The sequence below is a fragment of the Panthera leo genome, chromosome F3 (assembly GCF_018350215.1).
Source record: "Panthera leo isolate Ple1 chromosome F3, P.leo_Ple1_pat1.1, whole genome shotgun sequence".
Classification (NCBI taxonomy): Eukaryota; Metazoa; Chordata; class Mammalia; order Carnivora; family Felidae; genus Panthera; species Panthera leo.
The window spans coordinates 64865690-64885609 of NC_056696.1; the positions used below are offsets into that span (position 1 = coordinate 64865690).

Genomic DNA, 19920 nt, shown 5'->3' on the forward strand with positions numbered 1-19920 from the left:
CTCTCCCAGGACGGGAGACACCCCCTGACCTCACGGGCACGCCGCTGAGGATTCCGGCGCCTTCTGTGGTGGTTTAGCTCCTCAGGCTCCTCAACTGCGGTTACTACCTGCGGGGACCAGGCAGTGAGCCCTTACCCGTGCCGGGGCAACCTCTTGCCAGGAAAGCCAGAAAGGGCCTCGGGTGCCTGGAATTTGCCCAGATCCCTTCCTGAGTCACCCATCTGAGGGCCAAGGAGGCAAGGGCCCTGTCGGAGTGCGGATCGGGAAGAAAGGGTGTTCCAGGCCCGTTGCTGACCTGTGAGGCCCCATGCGGAGAAGCGGGCAGAGTTCACAGGCTTAAAGCATGGCCTGCATTTCACCACAACTGCTGCTCGTGAAACCGCGGGTGTGCGGGGCCTGGCAGCTCCCGCGGCCTAAGAATGAGACCATCTTGCCGTGGCCTAGACCCGCGGCGGGGGGTGGGGTGGCGGGGGGGTGGTGGCAGGTCTGAATGAAGGCCTGGCTTCGGGGATGGGGGCACACGGCCACCTCTGGGCGGGTGCAGACGGTCTGGGAGTCGTTCCCCTCCAGGAACCCAGGAATCGGCCCGTGATGTGGAAGACGGGCTTGGTTGCTACTCTTGGGATTCCTCGACACCCTGCACAGGCTCCCGCAGGCGTCAGGGCCGGCCCGAGTCGGCTCCTAGAAGTGGGGCATTCCTGACGGCTTGCCTCGGACTTGGGGGCGGGGGGCCCACAGCTCAGGAACAACCAGCTAGACATCGGGCCTTTGCGGGGGGGGGGCCGTGCTTTCTCCCAGGGAAGGCTCTAGCATTCCGCCCTCTGCTCTGAGGCAGAAGCGTGTGCGGAAGCAGGGCTGGGAGATCGGGAAGTGCTGTTTGGTGCGTCTTCGTTGACGTAAATGCAAAAAAACAAAACAAAACAAAAAAGAAAGAAGAGAAAAGCAAAGCTCCAGCTCCTGACTCTGTCGTCTGGGTTCCCGAGCATCTTCCCAACTGCCTGTCCTCTGCCCCTTGGGTCTTCGGGTCCTCGCAGGGTCAGGCCGGGCGGGTGTAGTCTGGCAAATCCAGGGGTGGGGCTCCACCTTAGAGCCCTGGATCAGCTCTGCAGGCGGCCGCCGCGCGGGCACATGTCCCCCGGCTCTGGGCTGGCCCCGCACCCCTACCTGCCCTCTGTGTCACCCTCTGCTGGGGCTGGGAGGCGGGCTCAAGCCCCCCGCACCTGCCGGAGAGGCGGCTGCATGACTCAGCAGCCTTCCCTGGTGGCCAAGCCCGGCTGTCCCTGACTCAGTGGGGTGCTGGGATGTCCTCGGCACCCCCAAAGCCTCAGCATTCCCGTCTGTAACTCGGGTCACCGCCAGACATTAATTGGTCTCAGTAAAAGCACTTTGATTCGGCTCGGATGAAAGGGGCTCAGAGAGTTCAAAGCCAGACAGGGCTTTTGGGGTGAGAAAGGGTGACAGCCGCCTCGGTGACAGTGGAGGGGAGACGCTGGAGTCTCAGACAAGGAGTCGAGGTGTGGAGGCCACAAAGTCCCTCACTGTTTCCCCCTCTTATCCATCCTGGCCGCTCCCCCTGCAGAGGGGGAGCCTGGCAGGTAACACTCCAGACCAGAGGGTGACCTCTCCCCCTCTCCTCCCCCTCCCATACTCTGGGACGTATTCCAGCAAATCACCCAAGGTTACTCGGAAGAAGCTCATTTCCAACATCACAGAAATCTCGAGTCCCAGGAGAGGCTAGGTCGCGTCCCAGGAGAGGCTAGGTCGCGTCCCAGGAGAGGCTAGGTCGTTCTTGATCTGCCTGGCTTTACACAGCCAGACCTTCCCTCTAAGCTTCCTCCCTGCTGGGACACTCTCGGTCCTGGTGCCGGTTCTGCATTTTCCTTGTGCTCTGCATGCACTCTCGGCAAGGCGTGCCCATCACCCCAATGCCCTTTTGACGACTTTGAGGCTGGGACAGGAATAGGGTTGAGATTTTCGGTGGCTTTCTCAGGAGACTCCTGGAAAGAGGAGTCAAGGCAGGGGGTGGGAGCGGAGAGCGGGAGAAAGTGCCCAGAGCTAAGGAGCTTTTCTGCATGGCCCCTGGGGAGAGACGGTTCCGGGGCTAGTGGGGTGAGCACCAAATCAGAGTCTCAAATCTGGAAGGGGCCGCAGAGACCCTCTCGCGCTTGAATCCCTTTTGCAACCTCTCACCAAACGATTGGACAGTTCGGGCTTGCACACCTTGAGAGACAGGATGCTCATTACCTCAAAAGGCAACCCAAACGGTCTCAGGTCAGCCCCGATGGTCCGAGTGTCATTTTCTGCATCCGCCTGGCTGCCGGGACCACACGAAACAAGTCCGGGCTCTTTTTACACCACACCCCTTCAGGTACCTCATGCAGCCATGTGGGCAAGCATTCGAAATTCTGGAAACACAGGACTCTTCGGAGCATTTTGTGGGGTGGGGTGGGCTGTTGGAAGGAGAGGGCGGGGGAGAGCAGGGAACCTTTATCCCTTGGGCCGGGCAGTTAGCTCTCCTGACGGTTAATACTTCCATGGTCCCAGCCAGCCCTGGCCCGGCTGCCCCTGAACCCCACCCCTCGGGCACCGCCTTCCCCTCTCCCAGCAACGGAAACAAACAGGGAGAGGAGAGTGAGGGCGGGCCAGGCGGGCTTAGCGGGGAAGGCTGAGGCAGACAGGCACCCGGCCCTGCTCGGCCCCTGCCAGCTTCCCCACAACCTCCCTGGAAACTGCCAGGCAGGCCAGGCGGGCCAGGGGCGGCCCCCCGGCACCCAGGGGGACCACAGTACCCGTCCGCCGTGTGTGTTGGGGGGAATCCACACGGCAGAATCAAAAGGCAATTTTATTTCTATAAGTTCAAAGTCCCAAGTCCCACCGGATGCGTGAATGAACCCATCCCAAGGCCTCTCTGCACACAGACGTGCACGCGGTCCCGGACGACCGGTCTGAGTTGTGTGGCCATCCTGAAGGCCTGGCTCCAACCCCGGTGAATGTTCTGCGGGAATGGGGAGAAGGTCCCCAGAGATCCGGCCGTCAAGGCTCTTCCCTTCGGGGCAAAAGTAACCATCAGCGGACTCCCCTGGCTCTGCTCTTCTGAGTTGCGTCCTGCTGGACCGACCCCTGGTTTCTTTCCCAGGGACTGAAATGCTCCCCCGGCCGCTTGCGGTGCCCCGCGCCCGTCACGGGTCACCCCCAGAGCTGTTCAGAGGTCACTTCCGGCAGGTGAGGGGGCTTGCCGCACATCACCACAGCTCGTGACCCTGGGAGCAAGCTGGCACCCCCTTCCTCGCTGCCGTCCCCACCAGACCCAGTTGTGCTAATCGCGGCCTCCCCAGGGCCCAGCCCGCTTGCCAGTGGATGAGAGGCCCGGTGGATACGGTTGACCTCCTTGAGGTGGACATAGTTCTTACCGTCAGAGTCTCTTTTAAAAAAATTTTTTTTAAACATTTTATTTATTTTTGAGAGACAGAGAGGGACAGAGCGTGAGCGGGGGAGGGGCAGAGAGAGGGGGAGACACCGAATCCGCAGCAGGATCCAGGCTCCGAGCTGCCAGCACAGAGCCCGACGCGGGGCTCGAACTCACAGACGGTGAGATCATGACCTGAGCCGAAGTCGGACGCCCAACCGACGGAGCCACCCAGGCGCCCCATCTTATCATCAGAGTCTCTTAATTCTTCGGTTTGTCATCGGGAATTCAAAGACTCTTTCCAGGCGGTTCCGTTGACAGCATGTCGGGTCCTAACCTTCAACCCCCCACTCCCACCCCCTGCCTTGCCGTGCTGACACAGTAGTGGGCAGGCCACTCCGCTAGGGGCTGGGGACCCCTCTGTGCTGCTTGCTCCCGTGAGTCTGGGCCATCGCTTGATGGGAGGGATTTGGGTACATCTGGGCCCCCCCAGGAGCCCCCCTCCTCCTGGGAGGACCGGCAGGAATCGTGGAGCCTCGGGAGGCCTGAGCAGGGGCTCGGGGAGGCGCAGGGGTCAGGAGCCCTTGCCCACCACCCCTGACCCTGCAGCACTGACCTCGGTCCCCGAGCCCTGGCCCAGTTCCCGAAACTGAGCCCACCCATGGATCTCGGCCTTCTCTCTGTCACCGACCAACCGTTCCTTGTCTGAGCTCGGCAGTGTCTCCCCATGTCACCTGGGCCTCCCCACCCCGTCCCCCCACTCTTCTGGTCCCGCCGTGGCCTGGTCCGGCTGCCTTCCCACCGCGAGCCCTTGCTGAGAGCTGTCGAAAGGGATCAGCCGCAGGGGCTTCCTGCCTCTGTGTGACCACCCGTGGGCACCTGTCTGCCCTCTCTCAGACTCGTGTCATGCCCTCTCTCAGTCCGTCCATGGTCGTCCAGGCCGTCTCCTCTGGGGGTTTTCTTGGCACGCTCACTCTTGGGGTCTGCTGTCCACTTCCTGGGTGTTGTAGGGGTGAGCCTGGGTCTACACGGGGGCCTGGGAGAGGGGTAAGGGCCTGCTGATTGTGCATGTGTGTGTGTGTGTGTGTGTGTGTGTGTGTGTGTGTAGCTTAGCAGGGGGCAGGTTGCAGACCTGGGGAGATGGGAGCTCCAGCTTGAGCCTGGGGACCTGGGGGCAGGGCAGGAGGTCCGGGCCCACAGCGGTTGTGTGAAATTGCTGTGCAAGGCTTTGGAGGAAGGGGAGGCCGGCCGGGGCCTCTGCCTGTCCTTCCCCAAGACGTCGTGGGGCTGGGCTGCGCCTCATCTCAGAAGCAGCCTCTGGGCCTCTCTGGGTCCTGGATCTGCCTCTTCCCTCCTCCGTGTCTCTGTTCACTCCTTTCTAAGCCTGTGTCTTGAGATTCTGTTTCTGTCTTAGGACAGAAGCAAATATAATCAGGGCGCCTGGGGGGCTCAGTTGGTGAAGCATCTGACTCTTGGTTTTGGCTCAGGTCCTGATCTCACGGTTCGTGGGATCAAGCCCCGCATCCGACTCTGTGCTGATGGTGCAGAGCCTGCTTGGGATTCTCTCTCTCCCTCTCTCGCTTCCCCTCCCCCACTCATGCTCACTGTCTCTCTTTCTCTCAAAATAAATAAACATTAAAAAAAAGAGAAGCAGGGGCACCTGGGTGGCTGAGTCGGTTAAGCGTCCGACTTTGGCTCAGGTCACCATCTCGCAGTTTGTGAGTTCGAGCCCTGCGTTGAGCTCTGTGCTGACCGCTCGGAGCCTGGAGCCCGCTTGGGATTCTGTGTCTCCTCCTCTCTCTGCCCCTCCCCTGCTCACGCTCTGCCTCTCTTTCTCTCTCGAAAATAAATAAACATTAAAAAAGATGGAACAAATAAATAAAAAAAAAGAGAGAAGCAAATACAGCCCCAACTGGCGGGTGTGCGCAAAGGAGGCCCCGTCTCCTGTGCTGAATGAACTGTGCATTTCTTAGGGAAAAGCAAGGGGGGCCGTCTAGGGTTCGCTGGACCACAAATGGCAGCCTGGGCCCTCTGCCTCCTCTCTCCCCCTCGGAGCCTCTGACGGGCCATTTGGATGCCACATGTGTTTCTGTGCCCCTTTGCTGAGCACGGACTCTCTCGACCGTCTTCTTTCTCCCTGGGGCACAGACAGACCCCAACAGTCCCCTGGATCTGTCCAGGCCTCTCTGAGACCTGAAAAGAAAGTGGGTGGGAAGATGGATGTTTGGGGTGGAGACTGGGTGAGGGAAAGGGAGAGGAAGAGTTGGGGTGGGGGTGGGGGGCTCCCGGGAGTGGCCTCTCTTCTTCTGTTGAGGATGAGCCCAGAGAGAGACACGGGCTGGGGCTGGTCTCAGAGCCAGGGGGCTGGGCCTCTGCTGTGAAAACCAAGCTGACACTCAGTGCACTCACTCGTCACCAGCCTCCAAACCCTGCAGGGCTCAGGGCACAAGGCAGGAAGGCCGTCAGCTTCATTTATGGGCCCCAAACTGCAAGGAGGTGGCAATTAGCCCTTAGTGGGTCAAAGGAGAACAACAATGTGACTTGCCTTTTGAGGCTCTGAGGGCCCCCGGTGTGGAGCCCTCAAAAGTGGCTGTTCTTCTAGGAGTATCTAGGTCCTCAGTTTCCCCCAGCACGCGTCCCCTGGGACCCCCCACTCCAACCCAGTAAAAGTGCCTTTGGTGGGCCCTGTCTTCTGGATCACTTTGGAGCCCAAGCCCCACTCCCTGCTGATAGCTTCCTACACCAGGTCCCCAGCTGTCGCTGGGGGAGCTTGACTGCTGGCGGACTTAGGCTGTGGAGCAGGACTCAGGTGGGGGGGGATCCTTTGTTAGGGGGCTAGGTTGCTTCTGGTGGGCTCACGCCTATTTGGAACCCTCTCCCAAACCCTCAATTCACACACTGATCCGTGTTGGTACGACACTGCTGGTGTTGTCCCAGAGCCAAGGGATAGATAGGCTGGCCAGTCTGCCCTTTAGCAGATGGGGACTGAAGTCTTCCCGCGTCTCAAGTCAAACTTCATTTCTCATCCCCATGAATCGTGCGGCCCGCTTAACGCACGTCCCGACCCTAACCACAGCCCACCCTAGCTCAAATCCCGAACGCAGAAACCACAAACCCCAGCCTCAACCTACTGGAACCCCAACCCTAAGTCGGCCTCGGCCCAGCCTCCAGTTTGGCCGTAGCCGCATTACCACACGTGGCTGTGAATGAACCCCTCACTCGCGCCTTATCCCGACACGGACCCCGGTCACACAGCCTAGCCTCAGCTCTCGCTGTCACTCTAGCCTAATCTAGCCCTAGTTCCTCAAGGGTGACCTCGAGCTCACTGGTGATCCCAACCGCCCGACCCAGCCTTCGCCCCGGCTCTGATATGAACCAACAGCCAGGACCCAATCCACCAGCCCTACACTTGACACTGATGGAGCCACAGCTTTCCTCTTTGCCATGCAGTCCCCCTTCTTCCTGGCCCCCCCGGTTCTCCGCCCCCCCCATCCCCCATCACTGGCCTTCCAAGCTTCTACCCCGTGGGTACATTTACTAACCCACACAACCACCGAGCCCTTTCCTTGGACTGCTCTGGGTTGAGGGTCAGGATGCCTGGGCGTCCCCCCACTTTGCCAGGCTCAGCAGCAGCAGGTGGGCTGAATCCCCCCCCCCATCTGTAAAGGGGGGATAATGATCCTTGCTCTCCCGAGGGTGCAGGGCAATCTCATAAACCTCAAAATAAACAAGGAAATACAGATATTCGTTGGTACCTCTGGCGGGCCCTAGAGCACCCTGTCATTGCTGAGGGGGGTGGTGGAGGCATTTGGAACACAGAGGCGCGTGGACTCCTCGCGCTTCCTCGTTGAGCTGGCCGCGGCCCGTAACTCTCCCCAAGGCTCTTCACCCCTGCCCTCCCTGTGGCCCCTGTCAGCGACGGCCCCGCTGAGGGAGCTGAGCTGCTGAATGGGACCGCGCAGGACCTGACCCCCACCATCGCGGGTGGGCGGTCCTGGGACCCCCTAGGCCAACGAGCCGGGGGCTGGTCCTCTGCCTTCTCGCTCTGCCTCCTCCCTTACCCACCCAGCTCCAACCTTCCCAGGTCACCCCAGTGAGCAGTCCAGGTCTCGAGGGGCCTCGTCTCCCCTCCTGTGCCTGGAAGCAAGGGCACCAAGTGACCCCTGAAAGGTGTGCACAGGCGGAGACGTGATGCGCGCACGCCCCCTTCCTGGTCTTTCCGGTGGCCCCCAACACCCCCGCGCCCAGGAACCCCCTGCGCTCGGGGCTGGCCTCACCTCAGGTAGGGGTGGGTGCCACAGCTCCCTAGGGGCAGCCAGGGGAAGCCCCTGTGCCCATGCACGCCTCCCTCTTTCAGCCCTGGGGAGACCCGACTCCCTTTGAAGGGCCAGAGGCCTCAGGGGAAGGCGGGCTGGACTGGACGTTCCTGGGCTCTTTCATCTGCCTGGGCCTTCCTTCCAGCCAGAGTCCCCTTTCCTGCTGCCCCTTCCCACAGACCTCAACCAGGGCCGGGGTGGGGGGGGTTCCCCCAGGGTCACAGATGAGCTTGCAGGAAAGGCTGGGTCAGACCCCTGTGTCCCTGGGCCCCGGGTTAACCCTTCCCAGCCTGGCCACCTTTCCTCCCCAGGCCTGGCTCTCCTTCCGCTTCCCTGTCTCCCCGGGGGAAGGAGGCAGCAAATGAGTGGTGAGGGGAGCTCTGTGGACGCTGTAGAACCAGGCGACTGTTGTTACCCCGAGCATGGGGCCAGGAGGAATTGGAAGCTTAACAGGTGCCTAATTACAAGTCCCGCCGGCCTCCCTTTGCCACTCTCGGGAGAGGGAAGAGCTTGGGTGAGGGCTGGGTAATACCTGGGTAGGCCGCTCTGTCACCCCGATAATTAAGGCTCCCGGGACTCCTCCCCAAGGCGGGGACCAGGCCCCCTCCCTCCTATAGAAATAACTCCGGCTGTGGCCCCGGCACTCACTGCACCTTACTGCCACCCCGGGCAGTGTCTGGGCCCTCCGCTCCCCCTCCCTCCACCTGTCCCCACATACCCACCACCGCTGGCCCCAGGGACACCCAGCCCAAGCGGAGGAAACACCAAGCCTAGAGACATGGCAGTCCGAGGAGCGTTCCACCTTCTGCTCGTGTGCCTGAGCCCAGGTATGGGGCTGGGCATCCGGCAAGGACACCCACGCGATGCCAGGAGGGCAGGGAAAGGGACCACAATGGGCCCGCAGCGGCGCCTCGGAGGTGGTCCGAGGCCCCGCTGCCAGCTGGCTGTGGATATGGCCAAGACGGCCCCGTGCCCGAGGGTTTGGGGCACAGGCCTTGATGGATCTTCGCGGTGCCTGTGAGCCGTGTGGGGCTCGGACGTGCACGCACACGCTGTGCACGGAGAGCAGGGCTTGCCTGGAGAGCTTGCCTGGGGATCTGGGGGTGGGGCAGGGTGTCAGGCGCACGGCGAGGCTGGTGTCGCCGGGGAGGCTCTCCCCGGAAAGGCCCCTTTTCCTCTCTGTGTGCTGTTCCCCCTGGGAGGACCCGCTCCCACCCCCAGGCTAGAGCCAAGGGCAGGGAGTTGCTTTGAGAGGAGACAGCGCCCCCTAGGAGACGGACTGTGCTCTGAGAGCTCCAGGGTAGCGCCACCCCCCAGGATGAGATGGGGGGGGGGGCGGTGGGGATGGCGCCTCCCAGAGCCCCCTCACCCCGAGGGGGCACACCTCGAGGGCAGGGCTCAGAGGTTGACGCTGTGGCCCCCTGCCCCTGTTGGGGCAAGTCCCAGCAGGAGCCCCTGTGTGTGGGCATGGCTGGAAATGGCTGAGACCCTCCTGGGGTCTGGGTTCGCAGGAGCGCGTTTGTGGGAGGAACTCGGGGAGCATTTTCAGCCTTCATGCACACACACGTGTGTGTGTGTGTGTGTGAGAGAGAGACAGAGAGAGAGAGAGAGAGACAGAGAGAGAGAGAGAGAGACTGCATTACTGGCAGGGTGACAGCAGGGTCCCCTCACGAAGCTCCAGCTGTGGTCTGGGGACCCGGGACACGTCCATGTGTGTGGTGTGGGGCGTGGGTGTGGCAGGACAGACCGGCACTCCGTGTGTCTATGCTCCAACACCCTCTCTCTGCTCTGTCACCTCCAGAGGGAGGGTTAGGAGCTGTGCAGGCAGCTGGGAAACGCACCAAGGACGCCCACAGGGGGCGCACAGTCCCTGGTGCTTTGGCTGGGGGACGGGAGGGGGCTCACTGCCTCGCCTTGGCCCCCTTCCTCCCTCCTCTCCAGGGACTCCTGTCCAGCTCTCTCTCCTTGGCTCTCTTCCCTCTCTTGTCTCATGCTCCCTGCAAGACTTCCTCAGTGCAGGAGCAAGAGGGACCAAGGTGAGACAGCGAGGAGTGAGGGGTGTGGAAAGGCTGGAGCCCCGCGGACAGGGTGGAGGTCGAGAGGCTTCTGGAGAGACTGAAAGGCTAGGGTGAGGCTCCCTGGCCCGGGACAAGGGAAGACACTGCCTAGTGCAGGGCGGAGGCGCTCTCATTCAGCCTGTCCCCTCCTTCCCCAGCCCCCTCCCCTACAGATCTACCCTCCTGCTGGGCTGCTGGGCCAGCCCCCTGGGTATGGGGACAGCCCTCCCGGCAGCCCTTCCCAGGGTGGAGCCTCTGCTCTCTAGGCTCTGGCTCATCCCTGGTGTGCCTCCTGGCGCCCCAGGAGCTGGCAGTCAGTGCCAGGATCCTTATCTCGGGAGAGCCGATCACATCTCCCTTGGCCCGGGGCTGGAGGAGGTGTCCCCACGATCCGCTAGTGCCCCGTGGCCGGCCCGCCTGCTCTGGGTCACCCTGGAGCCCGCGGGGTTAGGGCTGCTGGCCCCGCCAGGGTTGGGGGCGGGGGATGCCTGAGGTGTCTGGGGGTGTTAAAAAGGCCCCTGCTGGCCCTCTGGAAGTGAACCAAGCTTCTGCGGGGACGTGTAGTGTTGAGCGGATGCGCACGGGGAGGGCGCCGTGGGCAGGGATGCGTGCCTTCCGGATGAAGGCGCACTGTGCGTGCAGACGCGTGTCTGTGTGGGTAGCAAAGTGGGACCCGCATAGAGATGTGTCTGCGTTTTGAAGGTCTGTTAAGTGTGGCGATGTGGGGCGGTGACCGTGTGAAACCGTAGGTGTGAGACACTCTAACAGAGACGCGGGCCCCGAGAGATCCGGAGAAGGGCAGAGCGGGAGTTGCCGAGACCAGGGCTGGGACTCCTGGGATTTGCTGGCTGTCTGGTGGGCCGGAGCGTGAGCCAGGCCGGGCCAGGGGCCTGGGCAGGGAGGGCTGCAGGAGCCTGGGGGGTGGAGCCTGCCTGTCCTGCCTGCCAAGGTCGGGGCGGCCCCCCCCCCCCCACTCCCCACACTCCGTATTCCTCTCTGGGTCCAACCGGTTGGGGCTAGTGTTTGCCTGGGGCTCCAGGGGAGGGAGGGCAAGGAGCTGGGTCCTGAGCTTCCAGATCTTGGCTTCTCAGCGGGGCTGACTCAGTGGAACCAGGGCTGTGAGCAGTGGGAGGGGCCCCAACTGGAGCCAGCATGTGTGGGCGGCTGTGCCTGAGCCATTCGATGGCACAGGGGGACGGACACAAAATCCAGAATGCCATGTGTCATCACACAAGGCTCAGACTGTCCTACGGATGCATGTGGCCGTATTCCCAGGCCCAGGCCACGAGCAGCGCCAGACCCACGCAGCCAGGCTCCCCCTCCCAGCTGCCTGCCATCGCGCACAGGCACGAGCGATCACTCAGCGCCCTGACACAGCCAGTCACACGTGGTCACACCCAAGGGTACAGCCACAGACACGCAGGTGTCATACGCAGAGACACCCGCAATCATGTCACGTCTCTGACTCCTGGGGCTGGAAAGGGACCCCAGCGGCCATGGCTTCCACCCTCCGGTCTCCACGCGGGAACACTCTCTTGGCCCAGAAAAAGGCATCTTTTAATGAGCCAGGATTTTCCATCAGAGCGTTCAACTCTGGTCGCTTCGCGTGCTTACACGCACACACACACACACACACACACACACAGCAGCCACTCCTCCCCAGGCAGTTCCATGCAGGATGGCGGAGACAGGGGCAGAAGCTGACTGCCCCCGCCCCCTGGTCTTCTCTCCCCCCCTCCCCCCACCTGCCCTGCCTCTCCCTTAGCACTGCTGTCTGCTGTGCGGATCAACGGGGATGGCCAGGAGATCCTGTACCTGGCAGAAGGTGACAATGTGAGGCTGGGCTGCCCCTACATCCTGGACCCTGAGGACTATGGTCCCAATGGGCTGGACATCGAGTGGATGCAGGTCAATTCAGACCCCTCACACCGGGAGAATGTGGTGAGTGCTGGGCTTAGGGTTCCCCTTGCCCTACCTGTAGGCCAGCCTGAGGGGAAAAGGAGGGCAGAGAAGGAAATGAAGATCTTGAACGTCCCCAGTGGCCTCTCCAGGGATGAGGCGACAGGCCCGCGGGCTCTGTAATCACAAATCACCATTAGTTGGCCTTCTCCCACCTGCTCCGGAGGGCAGGGGAGGCCTCGGGACGGTCCCAGCCTGACCCGACACTTTCCGACGCTTTCCAAAGCGCCTGATCTCATGTGCTCTCGCACGTTCACTGGGAGGTTAACGGGTCAGGTATCATCGTCAGCATCTTTCAGCAGAGAAAGCGGAGTCGCGGAGAAGATCGGTGAAATGCCCGAGGCCACCGAGCCACGTGGCCCTCCTTGGCCGTGCCTGGCTCACCGCTTCCGTGTCCTCTCTTTCTTCCCAGTTCCTTAGTTACCAGGACAAGAGGATCAATCATGGCAACCTTCCCCACCTGCAGCAGAGGGTCCGCTTTGCAGCCTCAGACCCCAGCCAGTATGATGCCTCCATCAACCTCATGAACCTGCAGGTGTCTGACACGGCCACCTACGAGTGTCGGGTGAAGAAGACCACCATGGCCAGCCGGAAGGTCATCGTCACTGTCCAAGGTATGGCCGGACTCCTCCGGGCGCCCCCCACTCCCCCACCCAGGCTCCAGAGCCCCTCGGCCGGGCCCCGGCTCACACCTGCCCGGTTCCCCGCAGCGCGGCCCGCGGTGCCCCTGTGCTGGTCTGAGGGCCACATGACCCACGGCAACGACGTGGTGCTCAAGTGCTTTGCCAACGGAGGCACCCCGCCTCTCTCCTACAAGTGGGCCAAGATCAGCGGGCACACCCACCCCTACCGCGCCGGCTCCTACCACTCTCAGCACAGCTTCCACTCGGAGCTCTCCTACCAGGAGTCCTTCCACAGCTCCCTGAACCAAGGTGGGTCTGAGCGAACAGCGGGACCTTGGGGGGACACGCCGACAGAGCCAGGCCTGGGTCCTGGCTGCTGCACTGACCCGCTGTGAGCCTCAGGCGGCTGGCTGCACCCCTCTGTGCCTTGGGCGCCTCACAGAGGGAGAGGGAGCGATAGCGCCTGCCTTCCCGGGGCCATGGGGGCGGGGGGGACTCAGAGGGCTGAGGCCCACCGGGAGGCTGGACAGTACTCACTGCCAAACAGAGACTCTCAGAGCTGGAGGGACCTGGAGAATTCCTCTGGTCTCACCTTGTCCTCACTGTACAAAGAAGGACACCAAGGTCCAGAGAGGGGAGAGATTTGCCCAAGGTGGCAGAGTGAATTAAGGGTGTCTCCGTCCCGTTGCTGGGAGAGGGGCTGCCTCGTCTCTCCGTTTCAGCACCACCGGGGGAGTGAGTCATCGGGAGAGTGGGGTGGGCCGGTGTGTGTGTGTGTGTGTGTGTGTGTGCGCGCGCGTGTGCGTGGGTGCATCCGCCTTCTCTCCTTCCCTCCCCACCGGCAGTGGTCTAGGCTGGGGTGGCCCCCGGGCCCTTGCCACAGCCCTGTGGTGCTTTTTCAGTTTCAGGCCTGAACAACGGCGACCTGGTGCTGAAGGACATCTCCCGGGAGGATGACGGGCTCTATCAGTGCACGGTGGCCAACCACGTGGGCTACAGTGTGTGCGTGGTGGAGGTGAAGGTCTCAGGTGGGTGCGGTGGCAGCGGCCCTGGGGGCCCTGGGGCGGGGAGGGCGGGACTGGAGGAGCCTGGGCTGTCTGCTCTGCCTTCCCATTTCCGTCAGGGCTGGGAAGCCGCGGGGGACACAGGCATCTCCTCATCCTTCCTCACTGGGTGTCCCGGGGCCCCGACACCCGCTGGGACCCTCGCTCTCTTCCCCACAGAGGGCCGGCCCCACACTTCCCGGTTCGGGGGCACCTGCCGGGCTGCAGGAAGCCTGACTGTCTTCACTTGTCTCCACAGACTCCCGGCGCATAGGCATGATCATAGGCGCAGTGCTGGGCTCCCTGCTCATGCTGGGCTGTCTGCTGGTGGGCATCTGGGGGCTCGTCTGCTGCTGCTGCGGGGGCGGGGCCGGCGGCTCCCGCGGTGCCTTCGGCTACAGCAACGGCGGCGGCGGGGTCGGCGGAGGGGCCTGCGGCGACTTGGCTAGTGAGATCAGGTAAAACCTGATGCATGCTGCATGCTGCCGAGCGGCAGGGGACCGGCGCCCTGCCCCTCCTCACCCCTGCCTGCCACCGGGCCGGCCGGGACCCCCACCCCCACCCTGCCGGCCATCGCCAGGAGTGCCGGGGACCGCAGCATGTCGACCTGCCACCCGCCGTGGCTCCTCTCTCCCCGTCCCGCGCCAGTCTTCACCTCTGCTCCCCTGCCCTCCGTTTCCCTCCTGTCTATGCACCTCTCTGTGCACCTTGTCTAGACTGTAAGCTCCTGGAGGGCAGGGACCGTATTCCCCCCCCCCCCCCCCGTGTTTGCCCTGTTTCACGCCGGTGACAACTCTGGACATGCTTATTTAAGAAGAGTCAATAGTAAGGATAGTGCTAATAAGGTATATTCGAAACCGACTAGAAATAAACATAGAACAAGCCTAGGAGTGCTAATGACCGCAAAGCCCCGGGGAAGGAGGCAAAGGTGGAGAAGGAGGTCGAGGGGCAGAGGCGAGGCGAGGAGAAGGCGAGGGCGAGGCTGGTGTTAGCTAAGGAGAGCGAAGGACAGGGAAGGCGGCTCCTCCCGGGCCTCCGAGCCTCCCTCCCCGTCTCGGGGACGGGTGCGCACGTCGGAAGGGGCCGGGGGGCGCCCGTGGGGCTGCCCGCCGGGGGCTGGCGGACGCTCGCGGACGGGCCCCGTGTGCGGCGTGGGGTCGCCGGCCAGGAGGAGGCAGAGGAGAGCAGGCGGAGGCCGAGGGAGAGGCGAGGCGCCGGCGGAGGGCGGCGCGGGGCCGAGAGGCTGCCGGCGGCCCCCCGCTCCGGCCAGGCCGTGCCCGCGCCGCGCCCGGAGGAGCCCGCTCACCCGCCCGCCTGTTGTTTCCACAGAGAGGACGCCGAGGCGCCCGGGTGCAAGGCCGGCGGGCGCGGCCGCAGCGTCACCCACCTGCTGGGGTACCCGACGCAGACCGTCAGCCGCTCCCTGCGCCGCAAGTACGCGCCCCCGCCCTGCGGCGGCCCCGAGGACGTGGCCCTGGCGCCCTGCGCCGCCTCCGCCGCCGCCGCCGCCTGCGAAGCGGGCCCCTCCCCGGTCTACGTCAAGGTCAAGAGCGCGGAGCCCGCCGACTGCGCCGAGGGGCGGCGGGAGCGCACCGACGGGCTCCTGGTGTGAGCGCGCCGCGGGGCTCCCCGCCCGCAGCTGGGGACGCGCTCCGCCCCGCGCCCGCCGCGCCCGCCCGGGCCTCCGGGCCTCCGGGACCCACGGCGCCTCCCCCGGGGCCCGCGCGCGGTGGCGGGGGGTGGGGGGGACGGCGGGGGGGTGGGTAGGGGGCAGCGCCGAGCGCGGTCGAGGCCGGGGGCCCGGCGTCCCCAGGCGAGGCGGAGGGCCCCGGGGCCGGACTGGATGGTTGCGTGTCAGGTCTGAGCTCCCGAGCGGCGGTGTTAGCACAATAAAGCGACTGTTAAGACCCGAGATTGTGGTGGCTGTGGTTCCACGGAGGGGCTGGCGCGCGGCCGGGGGCGCGGGCGGGAGGCTGCTGCCCCTCCTCCCCGGTCCCTCCCTCCCACCTCCGACGGTCGGGCTGGGCTGGGAGCGGCTGCCAACCCCCCTCCGTCACCCTGCGGATGGGGAACCTCCTGGTAGGCCCGGAGTCCTGCTTTCCCCTCTCATTCCTGAGGCAGGCGAGGGGAGACCGGGGGGGACTGGCAGGGCTGACCTCCCGAAAGGTTCCCGGCCACCCTCAGCACCTTCTTCCTCCTCCCTCATCTACCTCCTGCGGACTTCCTTCTCTCTCCAGGCTGTATGCCTTCCTTCCGTGCCACCCACCAGGAAGGATTTCAGAGCCATACTTTGGGGCTAGTAGACCTTGCAGGGCGTCTCGTGTAGCGATTCCCCCCACCCCACCCCCCCACGCCTGCTTTAAAGGAAAGGGGGTGGGCGTGTATTGCGTGCCCATTAGGTGCCAGGCGCTTGCCCGCTTTTTTTTGTCTTCTTCAATCCTCGCTTTAGTCCCATGAAGTCGTGCACTATCCCATTGGGCAGATGAAGAAACAGAGGCTTGAGGAAGTAGCTATCTTGACCAAGGCCACAAAGGTAATAACGAAGGTGTCGATCCAGGCATGTTGGACTCTAGGACCTCAGGCCGGTTCTCTGATACCTGAATTCCTTCCCCAGCATTTCTGACCAAGGATGTTCCAGCCCCTTGAATACCTCCAATGGCATCTTACTACCTCCCAAAGCGGTCCGTTTGACCTCTGTCTGAGAGATATTGCTACTGCGGGGGCCCAATTTTTATTCCCAGAGCTTTTATCCCTGGGTCCCAGTTCTGCCCTCAGGGAGCCCTAAGCATCACATGTTCAGTTCTCAGCTGCCTCTAGGGGACCAGGTGGTTGTCCCCTCCCCCACCCCCACCCCCACAATGGCTGCAGCAGTCACAAGCAGAAGTGTGTCTGGCCTAGGGGGTTGGAGGGTCTTCTGAAGAGCATAGTTCTGCCTGCCTCTGCCTAGCCACCTGCCTGTCGAGAGCCCGGGCATTTCCGTCTGTTTGCCTCTTTTCCCCTGGAGGCTTCCTAACCCTCCCCGCTCCTACCCTGCGACCCACCGCATGAAGTGTGGGGTATGGGTGCACCTCAAAGCACCTGGGTTTCAAGTCTCTGAACCGAGGAAGCCCTGCAACCCTGCGTGGTCACACGCCGCTTAGGAAGCCCTTCCGGTTGTCTGGGATATGCACAAAAGGGTGCTGGCGTTGGAGGCTCTGCCTTGCTAGAGCTTGGGAAGAGAAAGGAGAGACAGTGGGACCGAAGGAACCAGGGACAAATGCTTTGGGGTGGGGGCAGGGTTACAGGGGAGAAGGGCATTGAATGGTGAGGGGAACAGAGAACCGCAGGAACCGAATTCATCCCCTTGTTTGCTTGGACACATTCACGAGCATCTGTAGCAGCTAGAGAGCTAGGTTCTTGGCAGGGACGGGGCCTGGCACACTCTGGCCCGAAGGCAGGGGACTGAACAGGATGACTGGGGAGGGCCCTCCCAGTCCGAGGAGCCTCCAGCTCAGCCTCCTGCAAGGTGGCGAGGGATGGACAGCTGGCTGCGGGGGTTGTGTTGAGTGACATCATCTTCTTCATTCCAGGAACCAGGGAGCTGTGCTCAGACAGCCTTCCTTGGAGGGTGAGAACAGTGAGAGGCCCTGGGAAGGAAAGCTTATTAAAAAGCAGTAAGAGATTTTAGAGAGGTTCTGGAAACAACTTCCAAGAGGGTGACTCAGTGCACGCCGGGAAGTGCCTAGAGGCGGGCTCTCAGTGGGTACCTGTGGGCTCACCGCTGGGGTGCCGAGGGTGGGGGGGAAACACTTGCGGTGAATGTTTAACAGTGGCTTTGGGAGTGGAGGGAGGGACGGGGGCAGGGACGCCCTGACTGGTAACATCTGGCCTTTCTGAGATGCGCGCGTCCCCGGTGCGGCTGATTTCCAGCTGTCCCCGCGTCGAGTGGGAGCAGCATGCAGGACGCATTCCACGAGACAGGTGCCGTGGAGGTAAATGACCCCCACCACGGAGGCAGTAGTGAACTTCAGTGAAATAATTCGGAAGTGAGGCGTTTTCTGAGTACCTACCTCTGTTGTCTGGATGCAATTTATTTGTAAATTTATGGAAGTTAATTTTTAACAATGGCCGCGTTGAACGGGGCGAGGGGGGGGGGCTTGTACATTGTAGGGGGGCCACCCAAACGCGGGAGAGGGAATCTCAAGTCTGGTCCCAGGTGTTCTGTGCTTTTCCGTGGAGACACCAGCAGCACGAAGCCGGCTGTCTCCGCTCTGCTTCCTAGCGCTGCCTTCGGTGTCCCTCCCCAGCCTTGCCGGGGTCGGATCCTCTGCTCACCGGAACATTAGATAACTTGTGCGTCCCTGGTCACCACCAGATCCCTAGCTTGGCATCCACGGAATTTCCATGAATATGACGTCTCTTCACGAGACGCCGAGTCCCTCCTGACCCAGTTCCTCCTGAGTCTCTCCGCAGGTTTTAGGAAGTCGTGCTGCAGTCACCCTCTCTTAAGCCCCCATTCTCAAGACCCCAGAGGCATGGAATCCCAGTGAATCTTCTTCTCTGGGCTGCCATTCAACTAGCCACATCCTGCTGCCCGATGACATTTCCATTGGTCCAGACCCGCAGACCCCGGGTGACTCTGGGGAGGGGTTCCTTGTTTCTCCTGCCTCCCCGGAAGCCAAGGGGTTTTCAGAGTTACACAATCGGAACCCCCCCTCCCCGGAGCCCCCTCCCCCCCAGGAAAGCCCTGCTCTGCACCCATCCGGCCCCTCTGGAGCGATCAGCGATCTCCCATTTACTCCTGGTATTTAATAAGCCCCCAGCCCTCAGCTTCTTCATCTGTAAAATGGACTAGTCATAGGGCTGTTTTGTGTGAGTGCTTATTACGGAGCCTGGCACACCGCTGGGGCTTTGCAGCCTCCCCGCCTGCCCTTGGTATGTGACTTCCGCTGGGCCAGAGGGCGTGGGGGCTGGGTCAGTGGCGGGCCCAACGCGGGGAGGGGGACGGAATGAATGAAGCCTTGGGATTGAACCTGGAGGCGACTTACCCTGTGGGGGAGGAGGTAGGGAGCCCAGAAAGCAGCCAATAGGGAAGTGGGAGGAGAGCCAGGCCTTGCCTCTGAGCTCCGGAATCCACACGCGGGTATTAATATTGACAATAATCCTCATTAGTAATAGGGTTACTAATAATAATAACAGGAAGCACCAGAAACACAAGCTCAGCAGGGTCCCAGAGTCAGGCCTGGGGACCGGCTGCCAGGATCCTCAGGGCCACCTCCCTGGACCGGGCGGGGCGTGCCCTCCTGTGCCCTGTCTTGTCCACCCACTAGCACTCAGGCCCGCGTCTGCTGCCCTCTGGGCACAGTGCCCACTGGGGCAACCCCTGGAGCGGGGACCTCGACAGCCCCTCCCAGGTGCACAGTCCCTGCTGAGGGGTCCCCACCCAGCTGTCCCGAAGCTGAGGGGCCACCCTCCCAGCAGAGGAGTTTCTCACACATTTTTGGGAGAATCACTTCAGTCTTGGGGCTGAGTTCCTTCGGCTCAGGACAGGTTCCACTTCCTGCCTGTCTCTGCCTGTCGGTCCCTGCGGACACCCCCTGGTCTGTGCCCCTCCCCCTCTCCCACTTGGATGCCACTTGAAGCCCAAGGCCCCTCCCTGTCCGACCTGCCTGAACGCGCTTCTCGGCTCAGCCAACTCGTAATCCCGCCTCCAGCCCCAACCCCCACCTGGCCTGAGCCCCACTGCCTGCCACACTTCTTACTTCCTCCCCTCCCCTCCCCCCATCCTCCCCTCCCCCTCCTCGCCCTCTCCCCTCCCCCTCTCTCTTTCCCTTTTCTTCTCTTTCTCTCCCTCTCTCCCTCCTTCCCTCCTTCCCCCACTTCTCTCCCTACTTCCCCCCAGACTCTCTCTCTGTCTCTCTCAACCTGTGTCAGGTCTTCAGAGGCAGACTGACCATATCTGGTTCTATTACCCCAGGCTCTACATGCTCCCAGAGGAGGGGAGAGGATGTTTACTTTGCTATCTTTGAGCTGTCCTGGAGTGTCCTGCCACCCTCCTATCTCCATCACACTTCCACTGAGGGCAGGGCTGGATCACGTCCTTTCCCAGTATCTACTCCCTCTGAGAGCTCACACTCTCTCCCTGGGCTGATCTTCCCTAAGATTAGTGTGACGGATAAAGACAGCGCTGGACGCTTCTCCCCCAGCTTGGGTACCACCAACAGCCAATGGCTGTGATTCCCTTGGGGGTACGTGAGGGAAAAAGCCCCACAAATCCCCCCAGACCCTCCTCAAGGTGAACATTGCTCATCCGCTGATGAGCAAGTCAGGTAGGACCTGGGGAGAGTCTACTGGCGTTCCAGACCTTCCAGAACAGGGGGACGGCCACCAGGCAGCACTCTCCTGGACAGGCCACTGTGCCCCATGCCTTTGACTTCCAGGCTCGGTAGGAAGCTCTTCCCTGTATGGCATGGGGTGGCGGCAAGTGGCTTCTCCTTCTCCTCCTTCTCCTTCTTTCCTCCTCTGCCTCTTCTTTTA

General features: G+C 62.5%; 1 protein-coding gene across 1 annotated transcript; it reads left to right on the top strand.

Annotated features, from left to right (window-relative positions):
• The first annotated feature begins 8500 nt into the window (after nucleotides 1–8500).
• VSIG8 (V-set and immunoglobulin domain containing 8) lies at nucleotides 8501–15016 on the top strand. Its single transcript, XM_042926073.1, has 7 exons — nucleotides 8501–8549; nucleotides 11545–11720; nucleotides 12151–12352; nucleotides 12449–12670; nucleotides 13270–13389; nucleotides 13664–13862; nucleotides 14734–15016. Exons 1-7 carry the CDS (start codon nucleotides 8501–8503, stop codon nucleotides 15014–15016), a joined length of 1251 nt encoding a protein of 416 aa, XP_042782007.1.
• The last annotated feature ends 4904 nt before the right edge of the window (nucleotides 15017–19920 follow it).